General features: G+C 44.1%; 2 protein-coding genes across 2 annotated transcripts; one reads left to right on the top strand and one right to left on the bottom strand.

Annotated features, from left to right (window-relative positions):
- Window positions 1-139: 139 nt before the first annotated feature.
- On the top strand, window positions 140-14,222 carry RAC1 (Rac family small GTPase 1). Its single transcript, XM_082292331.1, has 6 exons — window positions 140-278; window positions 6,319-6,390; window positions 7,700-7,817; window positions 11,579-11,641; window positions 12,348-12,507; window positions 12,661-14,222. Exons 1-6 carry the CDS (start codon window positions 244-246, stop codon window positions 12,789-12,791), a joined length of 579 nt encoding a protein of 192 aa, XP_082148457.1. The 5' UTR covers window positions 140-243; the 3' UTR covers window positions 12,792-14,222.
- A 496-nt stretch (window positions 14,223-14,718) lies between these two features.
- On the bottom strand, window positions 14,719-27,024 carry DAGLB (diacylglycerol lipase beta). The gene is made up of 15 exons (XM_082292479.1): window positions 26,889-27,024; window positions 26,271-26,422; window positions 23,917-24,091; window positions 23,155-23,416; window positions 22,938-23,063; window positions 21,820-21,947; window positions 20,791-20,917; window positions 20,361-20,444; window positions 19,867-19,944; window positions 19,385-19,465; window positions 19,169-19,296; window positions 18,630-18,698; window positions 18,462-18,534; window positions 17,266-17,519; window positions 14,719-15,799 (listed from the first exon to the last, which is right to left on the bottom strand). Exons 1-15 carry the CDS (start codon window positions 26,981-26,983, stop codon window positions 15,607-15,609), a joined length of 2,025 nt encoding a protein of 674 aa, XP_082148605.1. The 5' UTR covers window positions 26,984-27,024; the 3' UTR covers window positions 14,719-15,606.
- Window positions 27,025-27,596: the final 572 nt, after the last annotated feature.

The following is a 27,596-nucleotide window of genomic DNA, read 5'->3' as shown; positions in this document are numbered from 1 at the left end:
GGCCGCGCTTCCCGGACTGGGTCAGTGGCACAGCGCCGGCTCTCCGCCCCGAGCGCCCCGAGCCGAGGCACCGCCCGCGAGGCGGCCCCGGCGCGGCCCGGCCGGATGTGAGCGCGGCGCCGCTTCCTGCGCTCGCAGTCCGCCCTCTCGCTCCCCGCCTTGGGTGGTGCCGCTGCCTCGTCCCTGCTCCAGGCTCAGGGCGGAGGCGGCCGCCGCTCCCTGCTCCGCTCAGCAACAGCCCCGATGCAGGCCATCAAGTGTGTGGTGGTGGGCGACGGGTAAGTCCGAGGGACCTTCGGCCGGGCCCGGCCCTGAGCGGCTCCGCCGGCCCGTGGGAGGTGTCGGGCCGCGGGGCGAGAGCGGCCCCCGGGCCCCGCCGCGGGGGTGTGGGCGATCCCGGCGCGAGGCGCGGGCGCGGCCCGGCCGCCCTGAGGGAGCGGGGCTGCCCGAGGCCGGGACCGGGACCGGGCCGTGGCCGGGGGCGGGTGGGTGGCGGCTGCGGCTTCCTGCTGCTGCTGCCGGGCGGGGAGGGAAGCGCGGGCACGGCGGGGCCGGGGAGCGGGGGTGTGCAGGGGTCGGCAGGCCGTGCTCGTCCCTGGGCTGGCCGGCCGAGCCTCGCGTCGCCGCGGGGCCGGTGCTCCAGGGCCGGGGCCGTGCTGGTGACCGAGTGCTTCGCGTTGGCGCGGGCAGAAGCGGGCGCTGTGAATGAACAGGGTGTGCTGGGCTGTCCGGGCAGGCCGGGCCGCGTCCCTGGACTGCCACTGCTTGCTGGTGTTCTTTCATCACCGAAGTAGTCCAAGTGTATTTAAAAATTGCCATATTGTTAATTATATGAGAAAATTAATATTGATTTGAAATACCTTTTGTGAAAGTAACAAACTTACTACCTTTTAGAGCTTGATTTTTGACATCTGACTTTTGCGGTAAAACTGAATGAAATGGGCTGAACTCTATGCAGATCATAAATGCTTTTGTGCAGAAACTGCTTTTTTTGCCTGCAGACATCTGGTCTTGTTAGGCTCCTGTCTAAAGGAGACTGGTAGGCCCTTGAAATACAAATAGTTAATGATATACTTGTCCATAAAGAGCTGTTACACCTACAGTATCTTAATATGGTGTTGCTTATATGTGAAACAAGTTGGGAATGCTTTTTAGAATTGAGTTAACTCGTAAGTTTAGCAGTTGGATTCAGTGTGAGGAGTGCTGGAATTGAGGGAAGAGTTTGTGTGTTTGGTATTTTTGAATATTCTCCATGATACTATTCCCTTCAGCTCAGAGGGATTCTCTCTCTTACTGGATGTCAGAGCTCAGTGGAACATCACAGGCCGGCTGGAAAACAAGACTTGTCTTATGCAGTTTGAGGGGTTTTTTTTTTTCCTTTAGGAGAAACAAAAATCCCAGTGTAGGCTGAGCATAATTGGTGTCACAGCAAACTTCTGTAGATGACAGAGGAGTGAAGTGTATGTAAACGGACTTGCTGCAGTGGTCTGTAATTTCACATGGTGCCTTAATCTTCAAGTTATTTGTGTGGGGTGGGGTTTGTTGATTTGTTTTTAATGATGTAGAATCCCTAAAAAGGCATCTAAGTATGGTTGAAAAATAAACCTTACAGTGTGACAAATTTGTTTTGACTTGCTATGTAAGATTTGGAGCCATATGAACATGAAAGTGGTATCTCGATAAATCATTTTCGTAGTAGTGTGGGCTGCTCTTTTGCTTCTACCGAATTTAAACCCAACAAAATGGCTTTTCTGCTGTATTTTGTTTTAATTCTTCTGAACTCTGTATTTACAATGCTGTAAATAAATGGGATGCATCATGTTTGGGTGGGGAAAAGGTTCAGTCTACTTCCTCCTCTAGAACTGAGAACTCAGTACAGATGAACTGTATAATGTTCACTAATTCATTCAGCAAAACAGTTCTTTGGGTCATTTGCTTTGTAAACTATCCCTCTTCCTACAATTTTTGTTGTTCTTTGTCTTGGAAATGTAAGTGGTGTAGTTTTACCTGACTTTTGTACATGTGTGTTAACAAAATATGGTAGTTTAATTTCTTTTCCTTCCTCCTTAGTTAGAAACAAACCTTTCTTAAAGATCTGTTTAGGTACTGTTGCTTAGTTTTGGTAGTTTTGTATAATTCTCTGTTCGCTGTTTAAAAAAAATATTTAACTATTTGTGTTTCTTTGTGCTGTTGCTGCTTCAAGAGCTCCAGCATTGCAGGCATTCTAGGAAACACCATGTTTGGCTGAGATAAGGCCAGAGTTTTAGTGTTCCTGTAAAACAATGCAGGTTAAAGATTTGCGTATGTACTATAAAACTTGGGTATTGTTTTATGTACCCTCCACAAAGATCTGCTAGGAACAAAATAAACAAAGCCGTAGAAGTACCTGTGGTTATTTTTTTAATTTGTTAATGAGTAGGCTGTTTCTCATACGTAACTCATGTTTTGTTCTTAGAGTTTTGACTAGTGTATGTTTAGGCAGCTAACTTGACTAGAAAAGTGTGGCATGTGTGCTAGTTTGGGCTAGCATATTTTCCCCTTGTTTTTTTTTTACTTCACTGTGGGGATTGTTTGGGGGAAAATAAATGACAACTGTTGCTTTGAGCTGTCACGATAGAGAGCAGGAGGAATGTGCAGGACAGATGAAGAGCAGCCGCTGGAATAACTGCAGGAATTGCTGTTGATTGACACTTGAGAAAAAGCATTGGTGGAAGTTATTTTTAGCAGCTTTTGTTTTCACTCCAAAAAGGCAGCTATTAAGTGGTACAAAATCTCCAGCGATGTTGTGTAATGTTAGGAGAAGTTCTGCATTTTGGAGAAATTTCCAATTACTGGATGCCACAGAAGTTGTTACGCTTTGTGCTCTTCTGGAGGCATTTTTAAATTGTGGAAATACTGTAAGAGCAGTAATTCAGGAGCTCTTGTTTGGAATTCTGCTTAATCTGAGGCCTTGTCTACTAAAGCCGTGCTGTATTTGCTTTGATGGCTCTGTGAGAAGGGGAGGGCATAGGATAATTGCCTTCTTACTGAGTGTCGTGCAGTGTTTGTGTGAGGTGCTGAACACCTCGGGTCCCTCCCGTGCCATCTGGAGAGAGTGCAGTGACTTGAGATTTGGTAACTTGTGTTACTGAACGTTTCAAAGCTTTTAAAAAAGTACTAGTATTGTAAGTACTGAAGAGCATATTTGGGGGAGGGTGTGTCACTGTGAGTAACACAGCTTATCTGAGAGCCTATGCAGCTAAACCTACTACAGCAGCAGTACTGAACTCTTGATCTGAGGGTGGTACTAGGGAAATCTCAGCTACTCTTTAATGTCTGAGCAAAGACCTGGGCAGTTGTGCATCGTGTCTGCCAGAGAGGTAGTTCATGTGCATCAGAGAAAGGGAGAAAGGGCGCAAGCAAAGCCTTCTATGAAGGCTGCCATCTGCAGATAAAACATGGCTCCAAGCAGCTTACAGTGGGGAAATTTCATAAAACTTGTTAGCATAAATAAAGAGAAGGAATGTTTTGTTTCAGGAATTAATACATATGTGATTATATAAATACGTTGATTCCTGGGTGCTGCTCAGAATCAAAAAGGGACTCAGTGCTGTCTTTTGTTAAGGTAGTTTTGTTAAGCGTTTAAAGCTGGATTTCTGTAGGCCATGTTTTTGATGACAGTCAAATGTTGCTAGTTTCATTTATGTAATAGTGGGTGGACAGAGCTGTGATTAAGTAGTTGCTAGAAATCTTATGACTAATCTTGGTGTTATTTTAGATTCTTAGTCTCAGCCTTTATGTACAAGGATTTAAACTTTGCCAAACAGTTGGAATTCTCTTTAGGGGAGTTGCTTTATTACAGAAATTAGAAGTCTAAAAAAGTTGATAAAGCACTTAGAGGATGTACTTTATAAAGGTAGGCATTAGTGTTTATTTTTAAGACTGGTGACCATAATGATCTGATTCGTGTGGCAGTGAGCCAAAAGGCAAGGAAGGCAGGAAACCTGGATGGAGCAAGTCTGAAATGAGGTTGTTGAACGTGTTTTTTCTTGTTTAAATGACTCTGGCTGATTGGTGCTGCAGAAACACACTACAGGCACTTCTAAGCCTGGAATGAAATCTCACACCACCTTCCTGTGCTGTTTTGATTAGCCACAACAGACTCAGGAGTTTCAGTGCAAGGTGGACAAAGGAGCCCAGATACACAGAAAAGTTCTTGATTGGCTGCTGAAAATGTTGAGTTCAACATTAATTTGTTGGAAGCTCAAATTACCTGTAATGACTTTACTGGAAGCTGAAGCGTCAGCCCAAACAGGTTCCAGAAGCGTGAGAATGTGTCGTGTCTGCGCCTCAAGAGATTTCCCAGAGCGTTTGGCTGCTGCTCCGCTCGGGATCCTGAAGGTTTTCCCGCCTGTCCTTTGTGAGCTGGCCCAGCACAGCCGGCTGTGGTGTTGGGAGAGCAGCACATCCAAACTGATCTAACTCATCAGCAGGCAGCTAAAATAGCAAGTTGTCCTTATGGGGGAGGAATAACTTTCTTTAACTCCTTGTTCTGGCTTGTTAGAGTGTTAGTTCAGGAGCTAAGATGGGATCTCCTCTTTTGACAGCTGTTAAACAGGTATCTGCATGGTGAACTGCTCCTTGATTGTTTCCCACACAAGTTTTTTTGAAGGGTAAATCTATCTACTTTTGAGCACAAGTATATCTCAAACCTTTTACAACAAGGGAATGTTCAGAGATTGTACTTAATGAGAACAGAATTAAATGCTTCCTTTCATGATGCTATTATAGCTTGGTAAAGAGTGCGTGCTGAAAGGAAAAAACCCTCAGACTGTGTGAGGAGCTGCTGTCTTAGAAGCGGGTGTGAAAAGCAGGGTGGAAAACTTCATGGTATGGTCAGAGTTGCAGCAGATAGGGTGGTATGGCAGGTACTGGCTCAGAAATGTAAAGCAAATTACAGTTAAAAATGGGTGTGTAGGACAAAATCCCAGATAATTTTGCACGCTGAAACAACTCTTCCATAGCACAGGCATTTCAGGTGGTGTCAGAAGCTGCTATCAAATACCTTCTTGGGCTAATGCAGTGAGGAACTGCTTAAAGTTGAACAGAGAGACTTTAGAGATTGAGCTGTGACTTACGGATGTGACAAAGCTCAAATTCACTTGTGAAGGATTAGTTCAGGAGGCTCATGAGTCAAACCTCATACTAATGGCACAATCATACGTGTAGGTGCAGCAAGGTTTCAGAGTTACTGCTGACTGGTTGTGAGCAAATCGCTGTAGTGATAAAACATCTGCAAGACAATGCAGTTTTCCCTGCCCAGGAGCAGGAAGGGGGATCGGCAGGGTGTGAGGCTGTCTGGCAGCATCGCCTTGGAGGAACAAGCTCACCGCTGGAATCTCTCACGCACTGCGAGTGGGAAGCCTGCAAGGGAACCAGTCTGCAGTGTCACGGACACTCTTTGCAGACACTATTTTAAAAAAGAAATAAGGCCCAATTTCAGGTTTTCCAACACTTTAATTGAATCTGCAACAAAAATTGAGTGCTGTCGTTAATCAAATGTTTGACTCCAGATAAGATGTGGAGAGGAGGGTGGAGAGTGAAGGAGCTGGCTGCCAGAGTTCTGAAGGAATCATGGAACAGAGCCTTGTCCTGACCCCATTTGAGGCTCTTGTGAATTAGATTGGTAGGAAGAGGTTTGGTGTTCCAAGTTTTTCAATACTGGAATGTAATTTATCTATAAATCAGTTAATGAAATGTTTGACTAGTTGGTGAATGCATGTGGGGTGTCACTTTGCAATAGCAGTAAATAATGTGAGAGTTATCATTTGTATTCATTCCTTAAATACTCCAAAATAATGATATATTTAGAAATTACACTTTCCAAGCTTTCTTTAACTTCACTTATATGCAAGTATACAATTTTCTGGAAAAGAGAACAATTTTGGAGTTGTGTAAGGGTATCTGGAAATACTTCTCAGTTTTTTTAATTTCAGAGAGTTGGAGTAAGGTGATCTTCCTGGGTATTCAGTCAGGTGACTAGGAGGTGTTAGTAGTCTAATTAATACCTGTGGGTTTGTTGGGGTTTTTTGGGACTAAAAAATAACAAAATGTGGTAATCTATCACTTCGCAAAATGGATGTTTATATTAGGTGTGTTTTCATTGCCAGTAATTTTAAGGCTGCAGTCTGTCAGCTGTTTTCCTGCACGGTAGTGACTGGAGACACTCAGTTGTCCTTGGGTGTCTGGATGTAATTAGTCTTCTTCCCCTAAAAGAAATGTTATTTCTTGTTATTCAAGATGAATGTGTTTTACATGTGAACTTTCTTTTTTTTGCAGTGCTGTAGGTAAAACATGCCTACTCATCAGTTACACAACCAATGCATTTCCTGGAGAGTATATACCCACTGTGTAAGTACTTATAAAACCCAAAGAACTCATTTCTCTCAGCTTCTCAGTGCCTACTGCCATTCCAGATTCCTTAGCTGAATTGTTTGAATTGGCTGCAAGCACCCCTCAGGTGTGTGTACAGTTGGAGCTTTTACTGAAGCACAGTCACACCAGTGCCTGCTGATGGTCCCTCAGTTTTGGCTCTCTGTGCCTTCTAGGCCTGGCTGATTAGGGACTAACATTTGCTAACATTTTACCAGATGTTGTTCTCTTCCAAATAGTGTGTACTGTCATTTATAATAAGCACTCCTAAGGCTGAACAGCTTGTAAAACATCATATCACAGTCAGAAATAGTTGTCTTACATGGCTGGTGATTTTTTGTTTATTTGTTCCTTCCACTTTTTGTGCTATTGCCAATCCTGTGCTAAGCCAGCCACAGCTCTGTAGCTCCTCAGGCGAGACTGTGGAGACTCATTTATTCTGGTGCTTCCCTTTTTCTTTCACACAAGGATTTGTCAGTATCAGTATTAGTGCAGTTCTCTTTTCCAGGGCCTGTTGGGGGGTGTTTTATACATGTACAGCTTCTTTGCCCTCTTCTGATGTCTCTGTATTTTCATCTTGCTATGGTGCTCTCTGGAGTATTGAGTTTTTCAGATAAAATAAATTCTAGTAAGGTTTACAGACACTTTTGTTACCTGTCCAAGGCCTTGCTGCCTTAGTTACTCATGTTTCTTTTCTTTGGTCTTAAATTCGAGTTTTTGCTTTACAGTTGTGTTCCCAGTGAACTTGGTTTAGCCTTAACCTTTGCACCCACAGCAGTGATGAGATAAAAACGATCCCTCCACTGGCCCCTAGTTACGAGCTTTGATATTTCATTGGAGGAGGTTTTGATTAGCAGGATTAATTAGCTTTTTTCTTACCTACTGTTGTCATTAAGGATTCCTTGGTTGTTGCTCCTGTATCTTCTGTTCTAAATCTCACAGCATGAGACAGATTAACTTGCTGAATGTCCCACTAAGACTGGAAAGTGCTTGCTAAGTACATCACCTGCTTTCCTGTGCTCACTGGGATTAACGCTTCTTTGGAAGAGCCATGACAGGGATCACTTCTGCTCAGACTGGACCAAGTCTGTTGTGTATAATTTTTTATTCCTTTACCCAGTGCCACCCTTGTTATTTAAAGAACAGCTTTACTGTCTCTGGGGAGCAGGCAGGTGCAATGAAAACATTTCCTTCCCTAGTTTTCCCAGTTAGGACTCTATGAGGCTGAAGTCCTTGGGTGCTTTATTTTACTGCAAGCTAATGCAGCTAACTCTCTCTTTGTTTTCAGTTTTGACAACTACTCTGCCAATGTAATGGTTGATGGAAAACCAGTTAACCTGGGTTTGTGGGACACAGCTGGTCAAGAGGATTATGACAGACTACGTCCACTCTCCTACCCGCAAACAGTAAGAGCTGCAGGGTGAAACCAGGAGCAGTTTTGCCTTATGTTGGACAGCCTTGTCTAAGATAAAGCAGTTTTCTTTTTGAACATGAGGCCAACACTGTCACACCTGGAGTTGTATTTATTAGTAACAGTGACCTTCTTTCATTTTATGTGCTGTAGCTGTAATTTATGATCTCTGAGGTGTGTACAGTTGCAAAAAAGTTAAAATTTGTGTGCCCTGTGTATTTGTGTGCACTGGTACTTGTAGGGTTTTGTGTAGTTGCAGCCTCAGAATTGTCTAGAATGCTTGATTTAAAAGGGAAAAAAAACACCCCAAAACTAACCCAAAAAATTTTGGTGCACAGTCCCATCAGCTAGTCCATCGATTGTAAGGTTAGCATGCCTGCCAAAGGCAGGGTTTGTTTTTGGTTTTAGGCGATGTTTGGCTGCAACCTGACACTGTCACTGCTAAGCACTTGATACTGTTTAGTCTGTGTGAAGATGTTCTACATGTGAAAGAGGCAGCACTGAATGAAGAGATTATTGATATTGACAGAGGCTGCGGTGTCCCAGCTTTCCAATGTGCTTGAGCCCATGGTTATTTTATTGCTTGCTGTAGTTTGTGCTGTGACATCGATACAAATGTGCTTCTGTCTTCCCTGTGTGCAACTGGTTAAGTCCTGCCTGCATCCTGCATCTTTCCATGTTTGAGGAAAATGCTGAAGAGATCTGCTCTCTTCTTTCCAGTGTGACTTCAGCTACAGTCAATCTTTGCAGAGGTGGTTTTCTAATCTCTTTAGAGCCGTGACTTTTACCTGATGGAGCTGTGTTATAAGTAAAGAAAGGGTAATTTGCAGGGTTTTTTTGGCTCTTGTTGTTGACTGTCAAATATATGTTAAATGCGAGTAATGTAAAATGCAAAATTGTCCCACTTACTTGACAGCATAACTGCTCTCTTGAATAATGTGAATCTTATTTAAGGAACTCTGGTGCTATTTTTAGTAATCTGTCTTAATTCACAATTTTCCTTAAATTCACTGCTCTCTAACTCAGAGTCATTAGGCTTCCCCATCAGTTATGATACACAAGATTGATACAAGTTTGCCAGTTGTGGGCAACTACAGTTGAAATGCCAGAAATACCTGTCTTTTCTAGGAGAGACTATGGAAAGCTGGTTTTCTCTAATACTTAGATATTTATAGGATACTTAAATACTCAGCTTTGCTTAACATAAAAATGTTCTCAAAAAAGTGGAAAAAGATATATTGAAAGATATTTAATAGGGATAGAATGCCTGTGACACAGAATGTCTGTGACAGAGGGACAGAATGCATGTGCATGTCTTCAGCCTGCTAAAGTAACAGTGGCTTTCTGGTAGACTGCAAAAGAAGTCCATGTCAATCTAAGCATCTTAGGGAAAAAGTGTCTCCTGTGCAAGCATGTATAACTGTTCAGTACAGGTTTAAGTACTTTCAATTATTTGGATTGGTTTTTCACAGCAGAAAATTAAACAGGGTGGTAAGTCTTGAAATTCTTGTGAAGAAGTCTTCAGGTTTCGGACTTGTCCACTATCAAAGATTCATCATCCCCACAAAACTAACAAAAAGCACAGAGGAAGAGGACAATGGTGCTGATGAAACCTGACTTTTTTTTAAGATCTGTATTCAGCCTCCCTTTTCCTTCACTGTGGTGTTTAAAACTCACCCCTTGCATGTTCTCGTGGCCCTCCTTTCCCTATTAGTGCATCTGAACGATGTTTTGGGCAGGGTGAAAGCAGCAGGTGTTGGTTACTTGGGCAGTGTGTGTTGGGATCAGCCACCCAGCAGTTCACAGTTGGTAACTTCGCAGTGAAGGCTTGGCATTAATTTGTATTTTTTTCTCCTTACTTTTATTCCTTAAATATACAGGAATTTAGTATCTTCTCCTGAATGCATTTGAAATCTACTAATATTTCCAAATACTTGGGGAAGGAAAGAGTTGGGACAGAAAACATGGTCACGTCTGTTTCCTCAGGAGAGCAAACCAAAGAGAAATTGTTGGTTGGGTGCTTTTCAGGAGAGGTTTGATCTTGCAGGTTTCCCCTGACAGTGCAGAACTGGTTTCTGGGGAAGGCTGGTGTCTGCTCTGGGTGCAGTTGGTTGTGCTGAATTACAGGGCAGCGTCTCTCTTAAGAAGAAAATCCTCCTTGAGAATGTCTGTGAGCACAAATTGCTGACTGAGAACATTTTCCCTTAAATCCATTTGAGGAGTAACTTTATCTCCTGCTGTTATTAGGTTGGAGGAACCAATGGTAAGAATATATCTTCCAGTCTGGCAGATCAACCTATTGCCGTATGTAAAACTTTAAATAAACTTCAGTTCCAAGTTCTGTCATCTTGTCTTGCCTATGATAGTGATAAATTGGCCCCTATTTTTTGAACAAATGCTTTTCTTGGAACTATCAAATTGCTAGATTTGAGAACTCTGTTACCAAATTTCTTTATATGAGTTGCTAAGATTAAATATTTTCTTGAAAACAAATAGCTTTTCCTACTTAGTAAGATTGATAGTGTGCAAGACACCTGAGATCTTCCAGTAATTCCTTGTGGTTACACCAAATCTTTTGATCTCTGGAGCTAGTGAAGGAGAGAGTCTGCATCACGTGCAGCCTTGAGTCCCCACAAACCTGCAGAATTGGAAAACAGAAGTAGTGGCCATAGTATCACATTATTTGATGTTATTTCTTTCTTCTTCTGGGACGCTGCTATGGAAACCTGTTGGGTGATGCATGCAAGTGCTTAGCAGTGAGATGTCAGCTGCTGACCTAACAAAATGCCTTGAAATGCAGCACAATCAACTAACATTCTGCAATGCCTGATTCTCTAGCACATTTGGTACCAGAATAAGTACAGATGCACAGGTAGGTTGGGGAAAGTTGGGCTTGTTTGGGAGACACTTCCCGAGTCTTGGGTCATACAGCAAGTTTACATCAACACAGACAGAGGAAATGAATGTTGGGGTTAATCTTGAATGCTTACAGAATGGAGCATGTCACCTGTGAAACCTGAATTGTATCCTCCAGTTACCATAAACATGTGCTCTGAAATGTTTTTACCTGCTCTTACTTAAAATTTTTTGCCTTCAGTTGAAAAGCAAGATGTGCAAGATTCCATATTTAGAAAGGAAAGGGGGGAGCTTTGAGATTTTTAATGCCCTTCTCAATCCTAATTTGGTTACAGAGAAATTCTAAAATTTTTTTATACTGGCATTCAGTAGGAGTGAAGTTTTATAAGAAGTTCAGCAAGATTCTTCTGATTTGGGCATGAAAGTAGTAATTGTTGAAATTCTCGTGTTTTCTTTGGCTTTTTTTATTTCATGGTGTATAGTCAGCCTTTGCAATTTAAGACTACTTTAGAGTTGTTTATTAATAGTTAACACTTTGCAGCATCTTATGCTGATGAGGTCAGTGAAGAAGAAATGACATTTAGAGAAAAAAAACCGTGCAAGGCAGTGGTATTAGTGTCCTGGTTGCTGGCTACTGCAATAGCTGATTATAAATTTGACCGCAATCTATTTGTTGTTTGTTTTTCCCCCCTTCTCTCTGGCTGCTTGTAGCTGCCTGGGAATGGATTTCCCTCTGGGAAAGCTGCCTTTGATTGTCACATGCAACTGTATTGCTGACCTTGCCTTTTGCAAGTGTGGTAGAGCTGGCAGTGTGATGGAGGTACTGCTGATATTGGCCTGTTCATGACATTTCTACAGTGGTTTCTCAGTTGGGCTGACTTCTGTCAACTTGTTTTGTAGGATGTCTTCTTAATCTGCTTTTCCCTTGTGAGCCCAGCTTCCTTTGAAAATGTCCGTGCTAAGGTAAGGATGTGCTGGTACCATTTTATTTCTGAATGTTCATCATCCTGTTCACAGCAGAGCTTGGAAAATGTTAGGTGCTTTTTTTTCCAATCGTTTTTCCCACAGGCCATGTGAAATGCAGTTTGGAAAAGCAGAAATCCATTTGCCTAACTTGTGAGTCATGGAAGTTCAGGGCACATGACACACTTAAGTACGAATTGTTCCTTGATGCACTGATAACAGTAATTCAGGAGTGTTCAGCCAGCAAGGTGCTGAGATCACAAACGGGAGCTTTCCTTTTAGTACAGTTTGAAATAAAAAGAGTTTACAAACAAATGCCTGTAAACACTGGGTTGACAGCCCTTGTTCCTTGCATCAGCCATCCTTCTGCACGTGCTCTGTGACTGTTGGGAGTGTTCCATGTCCTCAGACAACTCAGCTGCACAAGGAGGCATCTCCATGGGCACGGGGGGCTCAGGGCTCTTCTGGTGTGTGAGGAAAATACAGCCCTTAATGGGCTACATTTTTTAATTGTGTGGAAACAGCTGCTGGCTTCACTAATGGTGATGTGCCCTTTTCTAATCCTGCCCTGATGGGATCTTGGTGCTCCCATCTCCTCCGACTGACCGAAAGTGAAGGACTGGGAGCCTTCAGGTGAGGTGTTCCAGGGCCTTCAGGGAACTCTGCCCCCACACAAGAGACACCATTTTTTATTTGTCTTTTCCAGTGGTACCCTGAGGTGCGGCACCACTGTCCCAACACCCCCATCATCCTCGTGGGCACCAAACTCGATCTCCGGGATGACAAGGACACGATTGAAAAGCTGAAGGAGAAGAAGCTGACTCCCATCACCTACCCACAGGGCCTTGCCATGGCAAAAGAGATCGGTATGAGGCAGTGGGGTTATTGGTGGCTGTGTTTGTGGAAGACCTTGTACCTTAATTAAATAAAATGCCTGGCTTTTGTTGTGGAGCCAGCTGGGAGCAGTGCTGCTGGAGCTGTGGGAAGCTGCTCTGTAACTGTGTCTCTGCTTCCCCCAGGCGCAGTGAAATATCTCGAATGCTCAGCACTTACGCAGCGAGGCCTCAAGACAGTGTTTGATGAAGCCATCCGAGCAGTGCTGTGCCCCCCTCCTGTAAAGAAGAGGAAGAGAAAATGTCTGCTGCTGTAAACGTCACCCTCCCCCACCCCATCAACCCTGTGCTTTGCTCAAACAATGGAGCATTCACATGCCAATTTTTTCTGTTATAAATTAGTTCTCTTCCATCAATTCTTGAACCAATTGACAATTTCATGGTTTCGTTTAAAGTATGATCCTTACCTTGCATTCTTCTAAGAGAAAAACTGAAACTCCTGAAAAGACACACCTATGTAAAGCCTTATTTTTAAAATCCTCTTCTTGCTCAATTAAGTGTTGCCAAACTATCTGCTGAACTAAGTCGCATTGTTGTGCTACAAACACTAAGCACTAAACTGTTTTTTAAAGATTCTTCTTGAAAATGACTCTAATTTCTGGTAGGAAATGCAAAATCTTTCTAGTTTTTCACAGTAAGTAACAGTACCAGGGAATTAGCAGAACACTGCGCTCTAATGTGTTTTATCCTGAACTGTTTTCCCAGCGCAGCCGTTGCCTGGTGGTGCACCCAGCACCCACCTCTGGCAATGACTGACACCCGAGTCACAGTGTAAATGCTTTATCGTTGGTAAGGGCTTGGTTGCAATCTAGTTCTTGCTGCTGTGATTGAAAAAATAACTATTCTTACTGAAGTGTATCTAGTCCTCTTGACAGCATTGTATTGTGATGAATAAATGGAATATTGGGTTGGATCAAGAGATAGTGCCAGACAGTATTTTGACACTGTACAGCTGACTTACACTACACTGCCAGAGTAGCTCAGCAACCATTTTCCCAGAGGTGCAGTAGTGGAGAGAGGTTGGTGTTCATGGGTAAATTCCTTTGAATTTCAAGTAGGGCATTCATGTAGGTACAATTCTGAATCAGTCATTCCCACTTTTATGTAGTAGATGCTTTTCTTGTAGAATCTCTTCTTACTGAGCAATATAACTTGTATTTTAAAACTTTCTGATTGATAGAAATTGGCTTTTTTTTTCTTTTTTTTTTTTAGAGTAGAATGTTTAAGCATATCCTCCTTATTTTCCTGTTGTTTCTGACCCAGTAAGTTATGCTTTCTGAGGAGCTTTTAGTCTATTAACTAGGTGTAAAAATCATGTGAAGCAGCTTTACACATTTTAGTAATTTTTATATTTTAAACCTCTGTTACTGACAAACCTTCTTAAATATCACTATTTGCAAGATCCCCCCACTGTAACGTGACTAATGCAGCCAAGTGTTCTTTCTGTCACTCCATGTGCAGCATCGATTGCGTAACGGTAACTTGGGTCTGTGAGGTTCTGTAATTAGTGCTAATGTTCTGTACCTTCTAAACTGGCAGGAATATGATGTTGAACTACACCCTTTCAACCACTAAAGCAAAATTTAAAAATAAAAGTTGCAAAATTGTGAAGTTTTTACATTGATCTTTTGCTAATGCAATTGGCAGTATGTTTTGCATGTATGACTTAATAAATCCTTGAATCACAAGTGTGGTAATGTTTGAGTTTCTGAGCAAGTGTCTCGTTCTTGTGCCACTCTGAGCTCACATTCTTGTTCCGTGCCAGCAGCCCTGTGTGCCTGTGTCTCCTCAGGGACAGTGTGCAAACCCCAGGCTGGCAGTGGTGCTCTGAGAGCCCAAATTAAACACAGCACTTGGCAACAGCTCTGCAGAGGCCTTGCCCTGGCAGTGCAGTTGTTAGAGCTCCTGCAGTGGGTTAAAGCTGCTGGCAGCAGGGGCCAGGTTCTCTGTTCCACTCCCCTCTATGCAAACAGAAGTGCTTTTCCTCTGAACCTCTTACAGTTTGTGCTTAAATGTCCCAGATTCCAGGCTCTGCGTGTTGGCTCCTCTCCTCCAGAGTCGCTGCACCCAAGGCTGGTGCCCTGGGCCCCTGCAGTCCCTGCCTCGTTGCTCTGACATCCAGCACTGGGTACCTGTCATTGCACAGGAGCCAAGGTTTTATTGTGCATTTAATTTTGTCTCCATATTGAGTATCACAGCAAGAGCATCCACACAGTTAATTCTCAACCACATCGTATTTTACTTACATCAATTTTTTTTAAATAAATGCTGCTGAGCCTTAAAAAGAAAAAAAATTAAAATAGTTACACACTAGAAACAAGGAATCCACTTTTTAAAAATCAGTACAACCGGTTACACATTCGTGGCATAATTGGAGTGGTGCTCAGTAGCTGGAGCTGGTGACCAACATGATGCCATGGCCTGAACAATATTTTTTTCTTCTCATTAAGTAGTTTTAGTTTCAAATCAATAAAAGCAGTGATGTAGATCAACAAATACAAAAGACAGGTAGATTAAAGAATATTGCACATGTATATCCAAGCAGCATTTAACCACAACACACCCTCCCCCCAACCCCGGGATCCCAGCACAATCTGTAAGAAAAAATAGTGCAATCACTGAGCTGTGCCTGCTGCAGCCCGGCCCGGGCTGGGCTCACTCAGCCCTGCAGCCCTGAGCTGCCCCTCGGCTCTGCACAGCTCTGCCACGGCCCAGGCACCCAGGAGGGGACCTGGAAGCAGCAGTGGAGTTGCAGGTAAGGTCTGGCCACGCCCCCCTCACACATTCACTTTGGTCAAGCGTTCAGCTGCTGCGCCAGCGTCCACAGGCTCAGCTGGAGCTTCTCACCCTGATCCGTTCTGGAAAAGCCCAGCCTTCAGCACAGAGACAGAATCTGTGCTTTCACCAGCACAACATTCCCCGAGGTCGCTGCAAAGGCAAGGGCATTAAGACCCTTGTTCATTTTATGCAATGTGAGCAAAGTACTGAAATCCACTTAGGCATGAAAGTGGAAATGTGTCCTGAATACCTGAAACCTGCAAAAAAGCCCCCCAGGTTGTCCTTGAGCTGTGGTTATACTGCACTGGGGTTGTAGTCTCGTGTTTGACAAGACAGACACGATCCATGTTCCTGAGACAAACTGTTCAGAGCTTTCAGCACAACATCTGGCATGTGGTCTGTGATCATCTTGGGACTTATTAAAATGCTGCTGAAGACAGTTTCGTTTGACCATCTTGCTGTGTATTTAATATCTGAAGAGCACAACCTAGGAAAAAACCACACCATAAATACAATGGCTGTGTCAGAACTGGAACAGGCAACCTGGACACTCTGGACATTGCTCAGGGAGGAACTGGAACCCTCTCACAGCAGCAGGTGTGCTCCCAGAGGTGCAGGTCTGCCCTTCAGCAAACAGCTGGAATTGCTGCCATGAAGTGTCCCTGAGGGCAGAACTGCACCAAATTACACTGTGCATTAACAGGGAAAGAAACCACCAAAGAGTCAAATAATCTTGCTCCCAAAAACACAGAATACAGCCTGGGCAAGGAGGGGGAGGGGGCTAAACACTGCACATTCACGTGGTTAATGTCAAATTTAGGGAATAAGTCACAGTGGTATCAACAGGAGACGAGGCAATACATTCAGTGCTGCACACAGACTGCACCATTCTGAATTAAATCCCAAATACATGATGGGTGCTCTTGTGTGCTAGTCCAACTTAAAAAACCCCCCATGATTAACTGCTGTGCTGTGGAGTAAGATAGAAATTAGCTCAATAGAAGAGCAGCCATCGAGAAAACCTGCCAGGTCAGAGGTGTTCAAGTATCTAACTTGCAAAACCAGTATCAAAATTGCTAGAAATTAAAGATGTGAAGCTTAAACAAAATACTGATCTACTGAATGGGAGGAAAAAAGTGAATTTCTTCTCCAATACTTTTCTCTCCTCTCTGTAAGATACAATTTCTCTTTTCTTCTATAAGATAGTCTTGTGCAAGTTAGAGATGCTCTTATTTCTCTTTCAGAACACAACGAGAGGATATCATGGCCTGCCTGGTGGTTTATGGGCTGTTTTAGGTTCCTTTGTCTAAAATCACCCAACATCAACAAAAAAAACACACAAAAAAACCCTGAACATGACACTGCCCCAACAAAGCCACAATCCTCACTCTTTCAGCAGTTTCAGCTTTCTGGTGTCTTTGTCTCAGCTTCCTGCATCCACAGAAAAGCAGCAAATGACAGGAAAATCTACAGGCTCTGTGGGCACACACTGGATACTGGGGCAGCTGCAGCTCTCCAGCCTGGCTGGGTCAGTGTTAAAGGCACTATTGCACCTCCTTCTGATCACCAGCACTCATGTGACTGCTCAGTAACGAGGTATTTTGTTACCACTTCACCACTACCAGGACACACTGCAGATCTGCAGTCTCGGGCAGAAACTGCAGCCTGGCAAAGCTGAATTTGCCAGTCTTAGTGTTTAAGGTCCTCACTTCAGCAGCTGCCATAAATGGGCAGGATAAGGCATAAAGAGGAACAGTGTCCAGGGCTTGCAGCAAAACCAAAAGAAGCCAGGAGGCACAGAATAGAAACTGAAAGCTGGGTAATGTGCAGTAACCAGAACTGGGTACTGGAGATGCAGGTAAGTCAGAGCTGGAAACGTGTACTTTGAAAGGGAGAAGGAGCTGTAAGTAGACTTTAGGGAAACAGGAGAGTGGAATTCATTATTCCACTTACCTCCTAGAGCTGCATTCTTCAACAATGTGGATAATCTTCCCAGGCAGATACAGATGAGGATACTGAGGGGGTGAATTCAAGCGCGATTCCTCCTCAAGGGCGTTGTATGAAGGCGACCGATGAACCATTAAACTCTCCTCAGCCAGAAGGGGCTGGGTCAGGGCATCCTGGTTCCTTCCATCCAGCTCTGTTGGGAAGTCATCAGGATCTCCTCCAAACACCTCGTACCAACACCCCCGCAGCAAAATCTGGTACTGATAGCAGAGAGGAGAACAATCCAACTGAAGTCTGGCATCTCTTCAAGTAACTTACTCTAAAAATTACTTCACGCACATGCTCCCCAAACTTTGTTTGATAATTATCTCCTTGCTGAGTTTTCCCCACAGTAACATTCATATCAACAGTATGGATCCCAAGCCTCCAGTAATACCACAGAAAACATTACCATCTTTACCAGCTGAATTACTCCATGTGGATTCTGCTCTGCAGGTTTTTCTTGCACCTGTAACTTCTAACTGTCCATTATCTTATCCTGTATTTATGACATCACACAGACCCTCTGCACATCCTGGAAATCTTGTGGGTATGGCAGATTCAAATTCAGATGTTCAAAAATGGCAGTTCTGAATCTTTAAGCCACACCTCTATACCTGCAGTACCCTCCTGCCTGACATCACACTGATCCAGCACTTTCAAAACTGTGTTTCCCACTAACAGTAAAAAGAGGTAAAGAATTAACACTGTAACAGAGAAATATTTGCTTTCCAAATGAATTCTGACAGTAATATTTAAGTAAAATCATTAATTTGCTTACCTACTGGTACTAGAGTATTAAAGTAAGTAATCTTACTGACTTCTCATAATTTTAGCCATTTGGAGGTTTTTTTCCCATTTTTGTTTTTTAACAGTTTCCTTTTATCAGCAAAACTAGCAAACAGATAATTTCAGGTGTTTGATGGTGTAAACTGGTATATTCGGAGTCTTCCTGAATCCTAATCTCCAACAATACAACTTTACAGGATAGGAGACTAACACAAATGTCACTGAATTAACCACAAACCATTTTGTTCTGAAACACAATTGTAACTCTCAGCTTTAAGATCAAAAATACACACAACCAGCAGTGACTGCATTAAATCTGGGGCTTAACCCAGGTAACAATTCCACAATTTTAACCAGGAACTGCACTTAGTTACCTTGGGTCTGTTGCAGTTTGCCACAATTCTCACTATTCTTCTCTTTAAATCCTCCATGTTGGGCATACTTAACCTGTTTAAACACACAGAACAAAGTAAAGCAAAGCCTCCTATTGTCTGCTATCAAACACATCTCCAAATATCAATTTAAAAGTATTTTCATCTCACCTTGCAACAAGGTCTTTTCCAACAATGACTGAAACAATGAAGTGCTTAGTGTAATCTGCAAGTGATTTGCTAAAAATAAATAAAGAAAAAAGACACTTTAGATGCACTAAAGAGATAAGCAGAGTTTAGTTTTAGGATGATCACTATCTGTCAGTAAAAATGCAAGCATGTGGCAGCAGCATTTGCAGTCAGTGCCTCAGTGGGCGTTCAGACCTCCTTGCTGAAGGCCCAGAGTAACTTCAGTGCTGACTGTAAGGGTGTGGGGATGTCCACCAGGCCACAGCAGACAAGTCAGGTGAGCGTTTTTCTGGAAGGTTTAAACTCTCATTTCACTGCCTGACAGAATTCCCTGGATGTATTTCATTCTGTAATGTTCTGCCAAGGACTCGACTGTAATTTCAGATGGAGCAAATTAATTTGAGTGGAGAACATACAAACTCTTCCCATAGTCAGGCCACAGCTACAACCTAATACACCTGGCAGCTGCCTTAAAGACTTTTACAGCTTAGACACAGAACCAAGCAACAGAAGTCTCTCACCTTAAGAGCCCTCCTGGGGGAGAGAAGGCATAACACCTCAGTGTGGGGAAGGAGTTCCTGAGCATGACGGCCAGGATAGATGCTGTCCCACCACCCAAACTGTGACCAACTATCACAAGTTTATATTCCTACAGACAGAGAGACAAACTTAGACAGACAGAGAAAAAGCTGTGGGTAATTTTTCTGACAAATCAAATTATTTGGGAGGTAACTTACTGGGGCAATTGTGAAAGCCTGGTTTAAAATTCCATCATTTATTAGTTTTCGATAGATGTAATTTGCAGCCTGAGTTATTCCCTACAAGAGAGCAGTTCAGGTTAGAAGGGTGTATCTAATCTGAGGTGTGACACATGTATAGTTCAAATACAACACCATCACAGAAAACCCTCATTTTGCAAAGCTGGTCTTCTCTTTAACATCCTCCTGACAGAGGTCTGGTTATAACCAAGAGGTCTGTTGGTGTTGTTATGTATGGGTTAAAAAGGTTTTTGGGCTATTTCGTAAGGACATTAAGTCCGATAAGAGGATTAAAAATTCTACCTTGCAGTGCCAGAGGCAGTATTTGATGCACCAAACACTGAAATAATTTGTGCAATCCATCTGACAAGGAGAACATTCTTCTGTTTAACTAAGGACCCCAGGTGTTTATAGCTTGCTACTGCTGAGCTGATCTACAAACAGCCACAGGCTGCACACACCTTATGCACAAACCCATTCTCCAGAACTTCCTCCAGTGTCAGGTCTTCGCAGTCTGCTGACAGATCAGTGAGAATGTCCTGCAAACAAAGCTTTGCTCAGCCCTCCCTGCAGGGCTGTGTGGCTCATGGGTTGTGCTCTGCTGCTCACTCCTGCCACAGGGACATCAGCTGTGGGAGCAGCACAACACATCCCACCACACACCACCACCCCAGCAAACACAGCAACCACAGCTCCAAGCCTGGCTATTTCCAACTGCAGACACCCCATTGTGGATGCACTTCACCCACAGTGACCTGGAATTACCACGGCCTGTCCTCCACTCTCACTTCCAGTAGCACAGGGAATATTACCCATCCAAGGGTTTATTACTTAAACCTGCAAGACTCTTACCTGTGAGTTATTTTTACATGTGCCAGAGTAACACAATTTCCTCTAGGTACTGGGAGTTCACTCATTTCTATAAAGCTAATTATTGATATCAGATGGATGATACCTCAAAAGACAAGGTTCCTCTCACAGCAACCACAATAGCTTCTTTTTTGTGATCCAAAGCAACAAAAAATGGAATCTCATAGATCTGGAGGAGAAGAATGTAATCAGTAAAGACACCAACTTTTTGTAAGGGCAAGCACTTGTTCTCACCTTCTGAAAGCTCTTATTGAGCTCCATATTGTACTACAGAAAGAAGCAGAATTGGTCTCTTATCTGGTTAGTCTAAGTGCCTTTTTTCAATACTGAGACTGACTTACATCAATGGTTTTGTGGCTGTTCCATTAGAATAGAAAAGAAATCCAAACTGAATTGTTTTCATTTGGCTTTGCATCCTGCACTTCATAAATGCTGAAGGCAAACTAGACCCTTCACCCCTTGCTTTCCCTGAATTAATCACAGCAGCTTGCTGAATGCCTGTCCAGGTTGTTTACCTTGTTATGAAAGCTGATATGAATGAAGTCTCTGTACTGCAGTCCTGTTATGTTTAGGATGGATCCAAAGTGAAAGTTATGACGATCACTGCCCATTATATCAGAATCTGTTGGTCTATTTCTGCAACTAACAAACACAGAAGAGAAAAACTTTCATTTTCCAATTTTTAAAGTTTCCTTTCAAAGAATCAAACTCAGTTAAATTTGCAGAAGGCCTTCTGCCAGGAACCAAAAGTACTTTCTTTTTGCAGTAGCACAAGTAGTCTGATACAAGATGTTACCTCTGCCTTGTTACAGGAGCACTGGCAGAGCAAACAGTGCAGTAAGAAAGAATTCTTAAGATTAAAAGCCACTGAGAGAAAATACAAATGAGGAAAAAGGAAATTCAAACAAAAATCTGCACATCAATCTTATGTTTTATCCACAGTATTATGTGGTAATTTTTTTCAGTAGATTATATTGAATATTTCATGTTAGTAATTACGAAAATCGTTCTTATAGTCACAAATATCAATGGTCACATACAGCAATCATACATAGCAATATGCAAAATGACATACTGACCATAAACATTTTTGATTAAAGGGGTCAAAAGAAACAAAAAGGAGGCTGGAGGGACAGGAAACTTTAGCTAAGTCCTTAAGACAGGCAAAACTGTTGATAGATTTTTATTTCTATATGTACGTCTGTGCCCAAAAGGCACCTAGAAAAAGCCTCATTTTAAAATATGTTTCATTTAATTAGAATTCCTCCTTTGTCATTTTGCTAAATGATTTTTTTATCTCAATCACAAACTTTTCTCATTAAAAAAACCCCAATTTTTGAGAGTAGTTAGAGGTTTGAGGGTGGAAAGACACTGGAATTTTCTCTGAATTTGTGAAAGAGAATTCTACCAGTCAAGCTCATGTACTCCCAAGAGTGATACAGTTAAATGCAACAAAAATACTGCTATTGCAACTGTTTTATTTCTGCTATGACTAGTTAAATAGAAGGCAGCTGTGTGTTTTTAAGCTCTTGGGTCAAACCTACCAGTCACCATTGAGCTTACAGAGTGCAGTATATGGGTTGGTGTATACGTAGTAGGGCCAGCCATAAGCAGCTGCAGCAAACAGCATGTAGTGAGCAGCATTCTCCAGCTCAACATCCAAATCATCAGTCTGGAAGCACATAGGGGAAGAAAAGGAAGCAGAGAGAGGGAGGAAGGCGTGTTAGGCAGCCTCAGAATAAAACTGAACACAGGCTAGTGAAAATCAAGGCACGATGGAATACACACTACCCAAAAGGAAAACCTCAAGATCTAAGAGGAACTAAAAATAGCCACTTGTATTTCAGGAAAAAGTCTGTGTTTATTTATGTAGCTACAGAGCTCAAGGATCTTGTAAAGCTCTCACTGAATCAGTTTCTTCCAATACTGATACACTGATAAGCTTGATGCTGAAAGCAACATTCACTCCAAATATGTTACCTAAGGATGTCCAGGGGAAGGCTAAAGAGTCTGCAGCAGATCTCTCTGGTACAGACTTTTAAAGCACGACCCCATCACACTGGCTGGATTCAAAAGGAAGTTGACAGAGATGCACTGGTTGAAGTAAAACTATATACATCTATGAAACACAGGCCAAAAGGAGGGGAAAAAAAATTACAAAGGCACTTTTCCACTGAAGACCAGCAAAAATCAGTTAGCAAACTAACCCACCCCCTGCAAGCATTTTAAAAGATGCTATTTCTGCTTCTTACCCTGTCTGGGTATTTACAGCAGACAAACAGCCCACAATACATACTAGAAGACTATCTTCTCAGTTCTATGCAAAAGGCACCAAATATTATATTCTCCTTCTGTTCCCTTTCTCTCCCAACAGTTCAACAATGATCAAATGTCCTAAATGGTTCCTTTTTTGCACTGAATTCCCATTCAGATATAAGTTCTACTCATGCAAAGGCAGAAAAATGTTTGGCTATAAACTCATCAAGTTGTTTTCTCTGCATTTATTAATACCTTACACTGTTACAAATTTTTATTGCAGTGTTTAATTTAGTTAAAAGAATAAACAAAACCAAGAAAACCCTCTACAAGAAGTGCATTTCAATTTGCTCTGGCACCATTTCCTACAATAATTACACCAGAGGCTGCACCAACCCTATCTTACCACAAGAGACGATGGAGAATGACACAGGACTTCTTCAGGCTCCTTGGGGCAATTTTCCATTTTATCTTGCTCTTGATGGAGCAGAATCAAACCAGCTGCTATGTCACTTGGCACCAGATCAGTGTCCTGCACAAAGACATGGAAGACTGTGTAAAACCATCCCAGAGCTCAACACTGCCGAGCTCCCTGGGAACACAAGCGAGGCGCTCCCTCTTACTGAGAAGTAGCTGCGGAAGAGCTCGGCGATGCTGGTGAAGGCCACCCGGTGGTCATCGTCCTGCACGATGCAGCAGCACAGCAGCCGGATCCTCTTCTCCCACACCCTGGTGGCAGAGCTCTTCACGTTGTACAGCAGCTGCCCCGACTGGCTGCTCTCCAGGTTGCGGCTCACACCGTCGGGCAGATAGAACGTCTTCTTCCCCCCGAGGGGGTCAAAGACAATGACAACTCCAACGATGGTGAAGACGATGATAATCCAGCTGCCAGACAGGAGGGAGTGGGATAACTGATCTGTGAAACCAGACACTTCTGGCAAGTGTGCAAGAAATCCCAACAACAGATCTTGACAGGCAAAAAACGCAGCTGGGTATGGAATTCTGTATGGAGACCTCTGCTGCTGTCCTGAGGGTGCAGCTCTTGGCACTGGGCTTGCAATACTCTGGGCACCAGAACAAGGCTGTCAGTTCAGTTCACACAGGGCACCAAACCTGGAATCCCAGCCCTGTGCTTTGGAAGCAGCAGCCCAGAGGTGTGACAGCTCCATTTTTCAACACCAGCTAAGTGACCTTGTTACTATCCCCTTCACATTTATCCAGTTTTCTACACTCCCATTGTCCCTCTTACCCTTTCTGATCTTCACCTCCTTTCCTTCTCTGCAGGACATGCTCTCTCTCCCAAGGCAAGCAGATTTTTTAGGGAAAGAGACCTTTTCCTTCTCACATACACTACCAAGCTCAGATTTGTGGGAAAGCACCTTTACCTTGCAATAACTGTCCCAATGACGCCATTTATCACAGTCTTCTCACACTGCACACTGTTGTCTGACACCCACACAGCTCCTACAACAGCCCAGATGAATTCAGGGAAGTAGAGAAGGAGGCGAGTATAAAGTATTTTGGGAAGTGATTTTCTTGGGCCTGGATTAGAAATTGTTCCTGAAATTAGAGAGAGAATTTAAAACAAGAACCGCTCATGAATGCACCTCAAGAACACAAAATCCTATCTGGAAACATGAACTTTCTGGGCTTTACAGAAAGTAAGAAACAACTGAAACGATCAAGTTCTTTCGTACTAATGGAAAGCTATCACTGAAGCAAAGAAAAACAACAATGGGTTTATAGCTGTGATTCTTAGAATTTACTAAAACCCAAACCAACTCTAGTCAGAGACAATTCTGCACTGAACTTGGGGCAGCAGTGCTGTGCCCAGCATAAGCCAAAGCTGCATCCAGGAGCAACGGCTCACCTACAGCTCCTCATAACACTTGGGGCCCTTTATTATTCTATTTAGCTTTTAGTTGGTTGAATATTTAATTTTCAGATGCTATTTTGCTGGGCTATTATGAAGTTTTGTTAATGGAGTTACTAAATAATAGGAGAACAAAAGTAGGACCATTACCAGGACAAATACTTCTCAGGCTATTCTCTGCTTTGTTAATTTACTAACAAGCTCTTCGTTTTAGCACTCTCAGGCAATAAAAAGGGAGTAACTTTTGGCCAACTCATCTCCTTAAACCAGTTTGCTGATCCCAAGGTAATGAGGTACACCTGAGCGGGGTGTGCGTGCTCAGGTGTAGACAGGCAATTTATAAAGGCTGCTGAACAAAAACAACTTTGGAAACTTTTTTCCAATTCCACAGCTGTGGTTCACACCCAGTGATCAAACTGTTTCAGAAGCCCTCGATCCAGAGGTTGCTTTTTCCCATTCCCAGGTCGCAGCCTGTCCTGTAGCAGCGTGGTTGCTTACACAGACAATCAGATGGAACTGTAGTTCCTCTAAACAATTTTTCCTTTCTCAGCACCACCCACAGGGTGTGGAGACTCCAGCCAGGTTCCCTGCTGGCATCACCAACTGCCAGCACAGCACAAGGGCTGGTGCAAGACCCAGCACAACCAAATCCACACATTACAACCACAGTCCAACACACCTCACCTTTTATTTTCTTAGAAATTTATTCAGCCTCAGAATTCTTCCATCTCTTAGTTACAACGGCCTTTACAACACAATAGCTGTACTTTCATACCGAACAAGGGTCTTTTATTACTGCTATTTACAGTTACCTCTCTCACCTCTGCAACTTTGGTTAGAGCCTGGTGCTGACAACACCAAGGACATGGGTTTGACCCCTGGATGGGCCATTCACCTAAGAGCTGGACTCAGTGATCCTTGTGGGTCCCTTCCAACCCAGAATATTCTGTGAAACTTTGATATAAACAGCACAGTCTGCCTGATCTTACTTCCCCTCCTCTGAAAACTCTAGGAAAACCAGTGGTCAGATTCAAGGCCACGATTATCATCCACACTTCTGCTCTGTCATTTTCTCTTCATGCACTCTTAAAATTGCTTAAATGGAAAGAAGTATAAATACTTATTTACAGAAGCATAAATACTTATTTTCAGTGTGTCATGAGAACCAATATATTAGAAACTGTGGAGTCTCATCTGTTACTCCAGAGACCACACACATTTTTCAAACTAATCCTCTTAACATTACTTCGATGATCAGGTGCTTCACCAGAAAAAAGCTTCCCTAGCAATTTTAACCCAAAATGAACCATTTCTACAAATGATTAGAAGTTGCACTGGGATCCTTACTTCTGTTCAGCCATTCATTTCAAGCTGTGGGTCCTGCTCTATTTAACAGTACTCACTGTCAGTTTTATTATGACATTTATACAATTCATTTTTCTGTGTGTTTTCCCCCAAGCAGCCCGCTGCAGCTAAGGGACTTTTACAAGACATGACTAAACCTGCCCATGCAAGGCAGAACTAACATGATAGTTCATATGATTCTGGATGCATTTCCCTAAATTCCTGTCAGAGAGGTGGAGCAGTGTTCCATCAGCGGTCACGCAGAGAGAGTTTTCAGGATGCTCTGATGGCAATGAACCATTAGCTCCACTAAGATGTTGTGTCTATTTATTATGTTAGATTCCAGACTAATAAAGATAATACTATTAAAGCAAATATGTTAATGCTGATGGAGTTTTTCAAGTCTGACTACCATCAAAACATTTCAACTTTTGGTGGCTTTTAATGTCAGCTCCGGATTAAAACCACGTATCTATTACAATTCTAGTAGATAAACACAAAATATCATTATCAACTATTTACCTTGCATACTGATGTATACAAGAGCAGATAACGCACATATTATGGAAGCCAGAAGAATGAGGAGGCCGAGCAGGTAGCTGTGCAGCAATCCTCCCCCAGGACAGTTAAATTGCCCCTTGTGAACCGTGTAAAGGACAAGAATCCCAATCCACCTGCCGGGACGTGAGATAACAAGAGTTATAGCCGGAAGGGGGACGCGCCTGCTGCCAAGTGATCACCTGATAGATAGCGCTCGTCGTAAGGAAAGCACTGCACAAAGATTAACAGCAAGGGACCTGTTACATAAGGAAAGTGTCAGAATGAAACCACTACAGGAGCACTCAGCAGGAATTACAATTCAGTCGAGCCACGGGCTCCGTGCGTGGTGCTACTCCCTCCCTCCGAGCCCAGAGCACCGCGGCTGGCGGACACAAAGCAGTCACCGTATTAATTACGAAACCACACGAGCGCTACTCGGAGATGCAGCACAGCGGGTGCCGGCGGCCCGGAGCGCTCCGGCAGCGCGGGCACCGCACCGCGGGGATGTGCCACGGACGGACACCGCCCGGGCCGCGGGCACCGCTCACCCCGCCGGGAAGCGGCCGGGCCGGCGGGCAGCGGCCCCGGGGCGCGCCTTACCACACGAGCCTGACGAACAGCTCGAAGGCCCCCGGGAGCACGAAGTCGTCGCTGCCGATGGCCCAGCGCCGGCCGAACACTACGAGCCCCGGCATCCTGCGGGTCCCGCCGCCGCCGCTCCCTCAGGGCCACCCGAGCCCCGTCCCCCCCCCACCAAAGCCTTCACCGCCCGCCGGGGCGGGCACGACGTCACGCTGCCGTGACGTCACGACGCCCACACCGCGCTGCTGACATCGCCCCGCCCCCGCCCGATCGGGCCGCGCCGCGCACGCGCCTGGCGGGAGCCCCGCCCCGCCCCGGGGCGCGCGCGCGGAGCGGCGGGAACGCCGGGGGCACCCAGGGCGCGTGCGCGGTGCGGCTCGGGCGGGGCCGGGCGTGGCCGCAGGGAGGACTAGGCGCACTGACGTCACCGCCCCGTGACGTCACACCCGCCAGTGACGTCACGCCGCCCCGTGAGGAGGCTGGAGCAGGGCCGCCGGTGCCGGCACAGAGCGAGGAGGCGGCTCCGGCCCCGCCCGGAGCTCCCGCGGGCCTCAGCGGGCGGCCCGGCCCCGCCAGTCCAGCACACGGACAGACCGGGCTGGGGAGCGCTGGGACAGAGGAGACGGCGGCAGCACCGCGGCTGCAATAAACACTGCTCAGCTGGGCTTAGGAACGAGAACCAGCACTGGCGAGGGAGATAACGACGGCAAATTAAATTGAAGGAGA

This window comes from Coloeus monedula (assembly GCF_965178545.1).
Source record: "Coloeus monedula genome assembly, chromosome: 16".
NCBI lineage: Eukaryota > Metazoa > Chordata > Aves > Passeriformes > Corvidae > Coloeus > Coloeus monedula.
This window is presented reverse-complemented; position numbering and strand designations above follow the sequence as displayed.